At 40.5% G+C, this 12,905-nt stretch overlaps 1 protein-coding gene across 1 annotated transcript in view; it reads left to right on the forward strand.

Annotated features, from left to right (window-relative positions):
- GANC (glucosidase alpha, neutral C) overlaps positions 1–12,905 on the forward strand; it is a 74,340-nt gene that overhangs the window by 1,571 nt on the left and 59,864 nt on the right. Inside the window, exons 2-4 of the mRNA XM_045286501.1 lie at positions 2,335–2,397; positions 4,272–4,380; positions 11,376–11,503. Coding sequence (XP_045142436.1) covers positions 2,335–2,397; positions 4,272–4,380; positions 11,376–11,503 — 300 coding nt within the window. The remainder of the gene's footprint in view (positions 1–2,334; positions 2,398–4,271; positions 4,381–11,375; positions 11,504–12,905) is intronic.

Here is a 12,905-nt window from a genome sequence, read left to right on the forward strand (position 1 = left end):
CAGAAGCAGTCTCTTTACCTGGGGAGCTTACAAGTTTGAACCACCAACCTTGTTACAATCCACCAAGTAACCCACCCTGGAGTGGTAGAAGTATTGTGATCAGAATTCAAAACACATAAATTTCAAGCTTGTTAGACTTTTCTTCAAACCTAGAAACACAAGCTCACACGTTTCTTCAACTTGCACACTTGATTAAAAACAGCAGTGGCCAAGTCCAATGAAAGTCTTGATTATTCCTACGACAGACAATGTTCTGATGTAGCCAAGTGTTAAGTTTTGTTACCGTATTTTGAGATTTGGGTTCAATCAAAACTGCTTATGACATAGTCATAGACATGCTGGGTTCCGCTGGCTTCAGCCAGCTCTGTATGCAAGCCAATTTAATGTTCCCCTTTAAGTTGCGTATATAGATGTTAAGTGAGATGAAGGATCATGTAAATACATAAACTCAAGTTGCAGTATACATACATCTTATTCACGTCTAATCCAGAAGCCGCTCTTCTAGAAATTGGGTTTTCAGAAACCTTGTCTCCTATATTGTTGGCATCATTTTAAAAGGCAAAAGATTTCCCACCAATATCTGTTCCTATTGTTCTAGCAACTTGCACATACCTCTCTTAATAGCGTTTGTCAGGTTCTGTTGTGATTGTTAAAGGAGCCCTCTTAGCATAAACACCAGGCTGCTAACCAAAAGGTTGGCTGATTGAACCTACCAGCTGCTCTGCAGGAGCAAGATGAGGCTGTCTGCTTCCATGGAGATGACAGCCTTGGGAACCCCGGGAAGCACTTCTCCTAAAGGCAACTCACCAGGGGGCTTTTGTTTAGGTTATTGTGATTGTTGGCCAGGTTTTTTATTTTTAGACATAACTCATTATATCTCCCTCAAAGCCCAGAATTCAATAAGAATATTCTAAAAAAAAAACTTTTAAAATAAATAACTGGGGGTGGGGGCAATGTTTGATGTTGCAGTGGGCAGTGGTGATTTGCTACTCTAAAATTTAATTTCATTCCACTATTGAAGCCAAAGCTTTTAGTCATTATTCTTTCCATTGACATTGAACTTTCAAAAGGAGGGCTCTGGCTGTGACTGAAACTTCCCGCTAAAGTATAGGCCAAATCTCCCTTTGTCCTAAATGACTCTGTTTTCTTACTATGCTGTCGTTTAGTGCACCCTCTCATCTCTGTAAAAAAAAGTCACCATCTTTGTTTGAGATCTACTTTGAGTAATTCCACAGAAAAATACGTTTTTCCTTACATTCCTCACAGAGGCTAAAAAGAAAAGACTGGTTAAGCCTAAGAGATGTACTTGAATTAGAGTAAACAAATGTTAAGAGACATGTTCATAGCTTTTCTGCCTCAAAAACCCCCTTTCCTCCTCTCGAGGCATAAGAATTCTTAGCATTTTCACTAGTCATCATAGCAAAGTCTGTATTCATATATCATTGAATTTGGTAAGTCCACCAACATTATGCACATCCAGTTCCATTATTTCTCCGTAGATCACTTCTAGCTTCACTACTAACCAGAGAAACCAGGCTAATGTGCCAGAAAGCATTTATTTGGTGGTCAGCCGATTCTCAGAAAATGCCTGTTCACTCTTCTTCAAAAAATGTTTTCTTTCTGGCTCCTTTACCATACTTTTTACACTTCATAATCTTGTTCCACCTAAACCCCAGTGGACCCAATCCCCATAAGGTTTTTGATCCATCTGCTACCCACTTGGTAAATTGACTTCAGCTCCACCTGTGGTTTATGGCGCTTTCTCTGTGCTGCAGTGGTTTTAAGTACTTGGCTGCTAAGCAAAAGTTCTGCCTTGCGAATCCTCTCTTCAAGAGAAAGATGTGGCCGTCTGCTTCCATAAAGAAGTACAGCCTTGTAAACCCCACGCTAGTCGTTCTATCCTGCCTTACAGGGTTGCTATGATTTGAATCAACTTGATGGCATTGGGTTTGGTTTTTGGCTTGGGGTAGTTCTGGCTCCTTAGAGCAGTTTGCCAAAACTTTCCCAGCCGTTTGCCATAATAAACCCGTTGTTTTCTATTTTAAACAGACTTGTAGTATTTGTCAGCATGACACCTTACAAGTTGTAATTTTTTGCACCCAATTCATGAGATATAGGCAGTGCTCCTTTTTCATTGCTTTCAGAGCAATCTCAGAATATAATATTTTGTTGTTTACCTCGGATGATTTACAAAAGGATGCAAGAGACATGCTATGGTGTTATCTTATGGACGCTCCATGATTTTATACTGTAAAACATTTTCCAAGTTCATGTACCTTTTCTTTTAAAAAAGTACAAAAATGATAGATGTCTCAAAATATCTTTTTTATTTAGTGTTGAAGATGAAGCTGTGGATAAAAATATTTTCAAAGACTGCAATAAGATTGCATTTTACAGGTAAGAAAATATTTTACCCAGATCAAACATTTCTGACAGTATTTAAAAATTGATGCTTATTAAATTTTTGAGAACTAATAGGCTTTCTTTGGAAAGGGTAAAGTAGGAAATTTAAGATTAAGGCATTCATTAGAAGTGGGACTTTTATTTTAACTTTATATATTTCTATGTTGTTTTTTCAAAAAAAGGTATTTCAAAGCCAAAAAGTTAAAAAAAAATTTTTTTGTTAATAAGTAAAACTTTTACATGGTTCAAAAATCAAAGCATGTGAAAAGATACTGTACAGTGAAAAGTTATTTCCACTCTCATTCCATTCCATCCATTCCATCCCACTCCCTATCTTATCTCTGTAAGTAACCAGATTTATTAATTTCTTATTTATTCTTACAGTGTTTATTTTATAAATATTCTTATATCTCCCACTTTTTTACATCAAGTAGTTTTTACATACACTGTTGTGGGTATTGTTTTCTTCTATATAACGTGTCGATGTTCGCAACAGAAGAGCACAAGAAGATCATCCTCCCTTTTTACAGTTGTATAGTATTCCATTAGGTAGGTGTACTGTGATGTACTCAGTCCCTACGGCTAGACCGTTGGGTTGTTTCCAGTCTTTGCATTGCTATAACAAAGATCTACACAATGTTATTTCCTATATATGCAGGTATATCTATAGGCTAGATTTCTAGGAGCAGGAGGACTGAATCAAAGAGTCAGCATTTGAAATTCTCTGAAATGCTAGCAGGTTTTCCTCTATAGGGATTGCCCTATTTTGCACGCTTACCACCACTGAATGATTTCTAGGTCCTCTGGAGCCCCATAATCAGTATTTCTTTAAAATCTTTATTAAAAAAAAATAAGTAATTGTTATATGGAAATCAAAGTCATCAAAATTTTGTTATGTTATGCAATATAAGTTTCTAATTTATTCACTTTGCTCCAGAATAAGAAAATCATGTCTTAATTTCTCACAGGTTGGGAATTCTATAGTGAATGCTTGCCTGGTCACCTTGTTAAATGACTACATTATATTAGATTTCCACTAGAATATATTATTTTCTATTAGTGTTCATTTCCTAGAAAAAGGAAAAGATGTTAACAAGCATATAAACATCATCTATGAAACTGGCCCCACCGTCTCAATAAAATAGATGTCATACTTGAGCAGTGTTGTGCTGAATTATTTAATTAGTACTTCTTTAATACTATTAATTTTATTAGCACTCTAAAAATAAAAGTACTCATATTAATACTTTACTTTAATACTTTACTCAAATACCAGTAATATCTGAAAGGAATCCTGGTAACCACAAGATCAGCAGATTGAAACCAGCAACTGCTCCATAGGAGAAAGATAAGGCTTTCTATTCCCATAAGGATTTACAGTCTAGGAAACCAACGAGGGCTCTTCTACTCTGTCCTGTGAGGTTGCCATAAGTCAGAAACAATTTGATGGTAGTGAATGCATGACATCTGAAGGGGGGACAGGGTGGTTCTGTGGTAGAATTCTTACCTTCCATGTAGGAGACCAGGGTTTAATTCGCAGCCACTGTACCTCAAACCTAGGTACATCTTGTCTATTAGTGGAGTTTTCCAAATTACTGTGGTAGTCTAGCATTTCTAGGCAAAGACAGACTAAAATGAAAGGCCTGGTAATACACTTCCCCTAAAACAATCAACCGATGAAAGCCTTGGGAATCACAGCAGTCAAACACTACTGTGCATAGCGTCTCCCTGAGTTGAGGGCAACTGCACAGCAGCTGAGAACAACAACAACAATTTCTTTGCCCAGTTCATCATCACAGTCCATTTTAATCCGACGTCCACATGGCAATATGGTTTATTGGATGCTGATGGTCACTCCTTATCTGTAGGCGTCAAAAGCAACAACTCTCCAAGAGGTCCACCTATCGGGCATTACTAGACTCAGTCACAACAGGCGAAGACAGCACCAACTTCCAAATCATCAATGAAGCAACTAAGGTGAGATGGAACATCTTCTATAGATAACTAACTGTTCCTGTTTTAATTTGGGTTGAGTGAAGTAAATTCCCACCATGATTAAGATTAACTGAAACTATGTATACTCAGAAATAAACATTGTTAGGAAGCAAACATTATACTTTTTATATGTACTCTGATTTAACAATAATATGAACATCAACATAGAGATTGCCTGTAGAAGAGATTGCTTTTCCTAGATGCTGTGCAAATGTTATTTCCTTTTCATTGGCCTTCACAATATACCCATGATCTACATTGTATTAGCTGCAGTTTTCAGATGAGGAAAATTAAATTTATGAAGTCTTTTGCCCAAGTCACGCAGCTAATAGCCTGACTGTTCTCCTACATTTATCAGACGCCATCAGATGGACACCTGTTCTCTTTCTTATACTGTTACTGTACAGTTGAAAATGTACAGGATAGAGAGCAAACATGAGGTAGACAAACAAGATATTCTGCAGCTCACTGTCACAAATGTTTCATCCTCTGAGCTTCTTTACCAGAAAAAATCTCTATACAAAAAGAAATGCACTGCCGTCAAGTCCATTCTCACTCACAGAGGCCCTATAGGACAGAGTAGAACTGCCCCTGTGGGTTTCTGAGGCAGTAAATCTTTAGGAGAGTAGAAAGCCTCATCTTTCTCTCCACAGGGCAGCTGGTGATTTTTTTTTTAATTCACTCTTTTTTTTTTAGGTGTTTTTTTTTTAATCATTTTATTAGGGGCTCATACAACTCTCATCACAATCCACACATACATCAATTGTGTAAAGCACATTTGTACATTCATTGCCCTCATCATTCTCAAAACATTTCCTCTCCACTCAAGCCCCCAGCACCAGGTCCTCATTTTTTCCCTCCCTCCCCGTCCCCCCTCCCCCATGTGCCCTTGATAATTTATAAATTGTTATTTTGTCATATCTTGCTCTGTTCCTTCCACCCATTCCTCGGTTGTCCGTCCCCCAGGGAGAAGCTCACATATAGTTTCCTGTAATCGGTTCCCTCTTTCCGACCTACTCTCTCTCTACCCTCCCAGTATCGCCACTCACACCACTGGTCCCATAGGGATCATCCGCCCTGGATTCCCTGGATTTCCAGCTCCCATCTGTACCAGTGTTCATCCTCTGGTCTAGCCAGACTTGCAAGGTAGAATTCGTGTCATGATAGTGGGAGAGGAGAGGAAACATTTAGGAACTAGAGGAAAGTTGTATTTTTCATCGTTGCTACATTGCACCCTGACTGGCTCGTCTCCCCTCCTCCCCCCCCCCCCCGCCCAGAGACCCCTCTGCAAGGGCATCTCCAGTGGCCTACTAATGGGCTTTGGGTCTCCACTCCGCACTCCCCCCATCATTCACTATGGTAAGATTTTTTTGTTTGATGATGCCAGATACCTGATCCCTTCGACACCTCGTGATTGCACAGGCTGGTGTGCTTCTTCCATGTGGTCTTTGTTGCTTCTGAGCTTGATGGCCACTTGATTACCTTCAAGCCTTTAAGACCCCAGATGCTATACTTTTTGATAGCCAGGCACCATCAGCTTTCTTCGCCACATTTGCTTGTGCACCCATTTTTCTTCAGTGATCCCTTCGACACCTTGTGATCACACAGGCTGATATGTTCTTCCATGTGGGCTTTGTTGCTTCTGAGCTAGATGGCAGCTGCAGCTGGTGGTTTTTAACTGCTGGCCTTGGAGTTAGCATCCCAACACTTAACACTATGCCACTAAGTACCATTGCAGGTCACTATAATTAATTCATAATGAAAAGATTGCGTGCTATTTCTCGTCAGTCAGGTCATCACACTTTATCATTTGTGCCATACTGATGGGCCAATCGGAGAGGAAGGGCTGTGGGCTGGACGAGGAAATGTGACTGCATAAGTACTTGACCCTACATCTGAATCCTCCCTCAGCTTCTAAAACATCCCCACTTTTAAGGCTTTGCCAACCAATCTGACCCCACTGGTAATTCAGGCAGCTGAAAGACATAGTTAAATCCATGCCATCTGGGTCTTCTGACAGCGTGGATGGATAGCACCGCCACCAACTCTACTAGATCTCACTTCTGGGAAGCGGATGAAAAGAAATCCTCACTTTCACTGCCAAGCTGTGAGCTATCTCCTTGTGATTACTACTGCCATTGCTTTTGCCCTGTACCTCTGTACTGAGGGAATGGAACAAAAACTCTTAGCCCTAACATACAAAAACAACAGTTCCACATTACAGGTTCTCTATTCTATTTGTAGGTTTTTAATTTAGCAAGAGGTACCAACTTCATTGCCAAGCATAGAGAGCAATTTCAATATACGGAAGGTACCCTTCTTTACGAAGTTTTAGACATTTTAACTATCTGATAGATAGGTATCCTCTACTGTAGCTTTCTTGCCAAAAAAATAATAATGTCTAAAATTATATCAATCATTCTGTGTTATGGATCCCCATTCCCTAACCCCAACTTTCAATATCCTAAGGACATAGTTATGTGAACAGTGCACATATTGCATATTGACTACAGCCTGATTTCCAACTAGACTCCTTTACTGAGGGTCAACCCCTCTACTGAGGGTTGACTGAGGGTCACCAAAGCAAATGTTCCAGAAAAGGCAGCAAGACCACCAAAGGCCTTCCAAAAGTCTTTAGGGCTGTGTGGTAGTTATATAATCTGGTGTCAGTTTGGGACTTAAGAGGAGTAAGAGTGAAGGGGTGGAGTCTACTCTGTCAATTGGGTCATAGCCAATGAGACTTCTATGTGGGTATGGCCTTCCCCTAAGAATTCTGGGAAATCCTGTATACCTTCTTGGAGGCTAGAGAGACGCTATCTCTCGCTCTACTCACTCCTTGGAGATGCTCTAACTGACAAGACACATGGCGCTACTCCCCCTGAGCTGGAGAAGCCACATGGACCTACCCTGATGCATCCAGACCTCTAGAACCGGAGAAGCCATGTAGAGGCCCCTGCCAGCGCTGAGATGCTTACAATGCCAGTGGATTCAGAAGACTTCCAACACACTGGCCCATGATCTTCCTGCATTAGGCGTCATTGCATGTGCTTTTTGGGTCTGCAGAGAACCTTATAGATTGATATCTGACATATGGGCTAATATCGGACTTAACGGACTTGATCTGGACTGGGTTGGGATGCTTTCTTAAGGTACAATTACCCTTTATATAAAACTCTCTCTTATACACATATGAGTTTCTATGGATTTGTTTCTCTAGTCTACCCAGACTAACACAGACTGCCACCAGATATCAGGAACCTTCTTGTCTCGTCTTTTTTATCCAGTCCATTGTGCCTTACCCTAGAGAGGTATGATCTAACCTTAGAGCAAGCATATGAATACCCCTTTCTGTCTTCATAGAGATACAGTATATTAAGGACACAAACAATGTTGTCATGAGGACATATGCAAAAGAAGTAAGTGAGGTAGAAGTACCTTGAATGCCAATGGTGGACTAAATTGAAAATTCTCAGTGCAGCTTGATACCAGTGCAGTTAGTGGTGAACCCTGATAATGATATAGTCATTTGTGCTGCTATGGAACAGTTTCTCAAAAAAAAAAAAAAAAAAGCAGCCAGTTTCTCCACATACACCTTTTGTTGGATCATAATAATACAGAGGATAATGCTGTGCAGGTCAGATGCCCAAACTAGACCCAGCAGATCTGGATGCCTGCAAAGTATCAGAAGTCACAGTCCAAGAGGACCTACAGGATTCCTCTCAGCAAAGGATTTTGAACTCAGAAGAGAATTGAGGAGTCTAGAAACAAGGACAAATCACCCAAGATATCAGCAACATACCTCCCAAGACTGAGAGCTTTGAAGACCACCACCCCCCTCCCCGGAACAGTCCCATGTTCGCGGAATGGAAATATCAGAACCTGCAGCAGCTCTCTGATCTCAGGCATATATATGTATATATATATGTATGTATGTATGTATGTATGTATGTATTAAGAAATCACCTTGAAATTCTGGGCTGAACCCCATCTTAATGCTGTCCTTGTCACTTGCATTTGAGATGCCTATAGGGATTTAACCCTTCATGGCCCCTACCAGACCCGCATTGTCAGCCTGATGAGGACAGTGCCACACCAGACATTGATCCGTAAAGTTGTCTGGATCTTGTATCCAATTCACTGCATAATCAAGGAGCCTTCATTATAACTCAGTTCTTGATGAGATAAGTGTTTCAAGGGAGATTTCACATTAGAGTATTGTACACGTGTGGTCAGAGTTTTACACAATCTGTATACAGCCACGTATTCAAAATAATGGCATTTTAATTCAGGTCTGGAAAGAGTCCAAAGCCTAAGAGGTCATGTTCAGCTCACAGCTGCAGTTCTCAAATTTCACTGAGGAGACAAATACTGCCAAACTCAGCACCCTTAAGTGCCTGCCTGCCTCATACCAGTAAAATCCTTAAAGTGATAACTTTGGACTTGGCAAGTGTTGTTGAAATTTTTTGAAGTCCTTCCTCCTTGTCTTCTCTCCTGAATCTGCCGTTTAATAAGCAACCAGGAAACAGAACCAAGTATCATTCAACTTGATATTGACCTAAGTTTTACCAGTTCAAAACACCTAAGCTTAAAAGAAAAGCTGGAAGCAGCCCCAGAGGTCCAAGTTTTCTTACACAGAGTCACAGTATAGTGTACTTATCCTTGATGACAAACTAATTAAGTCGAAATTTGACAAAGTAACTTTCAGAAGACACTCCAAAAGGAAAAGTGTTTTAGAGCCTTTTTAGACCTGTTTTTCGACATTTACAGTTTTCTCATTTCAATGAATTGACCTAGATTGAAGAACAAAGAAGAGCTAGTCTTGCAACATCAGAGCAGGGACTTTATGACAGCTTCTGAGTTTGGGTAAAACATTGCTGGCAATGCTACATGGGATTAGACCTTTATCGTCAGCCCCTCACTCTCACCAAGTTGATTCCAACTCACAGCAATCCTGCAGGACAGGGTAGAACTGCGACAAACCAGAACAGCTGCCAAATGAGCAAATGTAGCACAATTGCCACATTTTAGCGAGTACTGTTTTTGCTGGAACAGACAGCTAATATGAGAATTGGCTAAACAGTCAGAAATATATCTGGACAAGCTAATTACCCTTGGAGAACAGGTGAATGCCCAGTGGCTACCTACACGCTCCGTGCATAATTGGTGGTAACAGTAAACCAGCTGGTTATAACTGTGGAAGGGGCTCTCAGCCCCCTGTAAACGTTTAATGAACTTTCTGATCATTCTCCGAGTCCTGGGAGGTGTTGATCATCAGCTGAGAGAGCTGGTAGCTCACTCCTCTAGGCCTTTTAGGTTAACTCTTCAGTATAGTGGTGAGTCAGATGCCGGAGGAAAAGGAAGGTCAACTCATCAGAGAGATGATGGCATCATAATTTCCCTCTTAAACACCTACCCAAAAAAGAACCAAACTCACCGCCATTCAGTCAGTGACAACTCATAGTGCCCTAAAGGATAAGGTCGAACTGCCCTTGTGAATTTCTAAGACTGTAACTCATGATGGAAGTAGAACCCATCTTTTACCGTTTTCACACCAACTGCCATTTAAGTGGGGAGACCAGGTGGCATAGTGGATTACATGTTGGGCTGCTAACTACAAGGTCAGCAGTTTGAAACTACCAGCTGCTCTATGGGAGAAAAAGAAGGCAGGTCTGACATTTGCCTTGTGGCAGTTGGCCTCAGGAAGCGGAGGAGTGCCCCCATGCCATTTCTTACAATGTGGAAGGAAAGATATCATTGCTCATGTCAGATGGCTCTTAGCTGAAAGCAAAGAATATTAGACAGTTGTTTACTTCTGTTTTATTGACTATGCAAAGATGTTCCATCTGTGAAGTTCATAACATTGTGAAGAATGGGAATTCCAGAACACTTTAACTGTGCTCATGCAGAACCTGTACATAGATGAAGAGGCGTCAAAAGAACAAAGGGATAGTTCATGCTTTAAGAGGGCAATATCCTTTCACCATACTCAATCTGCACACTCGGCAAGTTATCTCAGAAGCTGAATGATACGAAGAATTCAGCAGCAGAATTGGAGGGAAACTCATTAACAGTGTGTGATATGCTAATGCCACAACCTTGCTTGCCAAATGCAAAGAGGACTTGAAGCAGTTACTGATGAAGATTAAAAAACTACAGCCTTAAGTATGGTTTCCTTTTCAACGTAAAGAAAACAGAACTCTTCCCCACTGAACATCATGATAAATGGAGAATTAGATTTGAAAAAGTCAACTGGCATCAACTTGGATGAAGCTGAAAGTTATCAGCACACAATATCCTTGCCAGTTGATTATTTGGAACAGTCAAGAATTTCATCTTGCTTTGATCCACAATCATTGTCCATGGAAGCAGCAGTCAGGAAAGCAAAGGATGTATTACACTGGGCAAATAGGCGGCATGAGGACTAAGGTACACTAGGACATTGTAATGTCATTGTTCCTTATGCATGTGAAAGCTGGACAGTGAATGAGGAGGACCAAAGAAGGGCGATGCGTTTGAATTCTGGTGTTGGCAAAGAATATTGAATCTGTCACAGACTACCTGAAGAGCAAACAAACCTGTTTTGAAGAAGGACAGCCAGAGCACTCCTTAGAAGGGAGGACAAAGAGGCTTTGTTTCACGGGCTTTGGACAGGATGGCCAGAGGCACTAGTCCTAGGGAAGAACATCATGCTTGGTAAAGTAGAGGGTCAGCAAAACAGAGTGAGAACCTCAGCACGATGGATTGACAAAGTGGCTGCAACAGTAAGCATACAGGTAGCAATGATTTTGCAGGTGGCGCAGCACTGGTCATGTTTCATTCTGTCATACATGGCATTGGTGTGTGTTGCAGCTGACTCATTGGTGCTCACAACAGCAACGTCATTAAACACTTTTCCAATTATTACTATCGCTTGGCTCTTCAGAGCTGACTACCACTGGGGTAACCTGCCGAAGCTAATTTCCTATATTCTTACCCAGATACCCCTCCGCGCTGAAGTTTATGGTCTAGAAGGAGACATTTTCAGACTTAAAATCAATGAAGAAGTTCCTCTGAAGCCCAGGTATGAAGTGCCTGATGTCCTCACAAGCAAGCCAAGCTCTCTAAGGTAAGCTTATGAACAAAGCTTCTTAGATAATCCCTACTATGTTTGTTTTTTATCATGCTGAGTTCAAAACTACAATGAGTTGCACAATTAGTTTTCATTATTTCAGGATCATCTGACTCATTTTGTATGTTATGCATTGTTTTCTTTTCATCCACCACTTGACTCATCAGGAATTCCGATCGCTTACATCTCCCAAAGAAAGCAGGTTAGCAGCCAGACTATCAGAGCTAATTCATTTCCACGCCCAAATTAGTCAGCAGCAGGGCTCCAGAGATCTAATACCATAGCTAGTTTCCCATGCTTAGTCATTTATACAGTTGGACCGACTCACATTTAATTAAAAGTAGTCTCAGAAGTCTGACATGCCGTTTTACTTAGAGTCAGAAGTAAAAATTAGTGTCTAGGTGTGTTAGACAGGGTTCTCTAGAGAGATAAAACCAAATTGCTGATAATTTAATATATTTATTTATAAAGATAATTAAATATATAACAAGAAATGGACTGTTAAATTACATACCAATAAATATATAATACAAGAAATGAACAGTTAAATTATAAAGCACTACATTATAAATTATAAAGCTGGCTCAGTGAAACTCACTCCCATGAGAGAGAGTTGTGAGAGACTAGCAGTCCTTCAAGTCTAGTCTGCTGCCAGATCTCCATCTATTTATCTCAGCACAGCAGCCAATCACAAGACAGATCACCAACTGTCAACTAACCACCAGTCCCAACTGCCAGTACCCAGCTCCAGAGATGTCTTAAAGGGACCTCAACTTACAGCGATACAGTCCACAGGCTAGGCGTCCCACAAGTAGTGTAGCCTATAAATTGAGGCACAGAACAAGCAAGGCAGCCGCAAACTGGTCCGATGATCAGAGAGCAAGAGACAAGAAAGGCAAGGCTCACCGAGCCATTTATCTCTCCGCCCTTCAGTTAATCCCACTTGTGTTTATCGGCCAGGCTGGCACAATAAACTATCTCACTAGGTAAAAGTAAAATCCTTTGAGGGCTAAAGCATTTTCCAGGAATCTGTAAAATTTCCATCATTTCTCACCATACTTTTTTTTTATTCCTCATAAAATAGGTACTTTTATTTATTTATTGTTAAGCATTTTATTGGGGGCTCATATAACTCTTATCAGAAGCCATACTTACATCCATTGTGTCAAGTACATTTGTTCATTTGTTGCCATCATCATCCTCAAAACATTTGCTTTCTATTTGAGCCCCTGGTATCAGTTCCTCATTTTTTAAAATCATTTTATTGGGGGCTCATACAACTCTTATCAGAATCCATACATCCATCCATTGTGTCAGGCACATTTGTACATTTGTTGCCATCATCATCCTCAAAACATTTGCTTTCTACTTGAGCCCCTGGTATCAGCTCCTCATTTTT

Source organism: Echinops telfairi, unplaced genomic scaffold (genome assembly GCF_000313985.2).
Source record: "Echinops telfairi isolate 266 unplaced genomic scaffold, ASM31398v2 ScPeMD7_8;HRSCAF=38, whole genome shotgun sequence".
Taxonomy (NCBI): domain Eukaryota; kingdom Metazoa; phylum Chordata; class Mammalia; order Afrosoricida; family Tenrecidae; genus Echinops; species Echinops telfairi.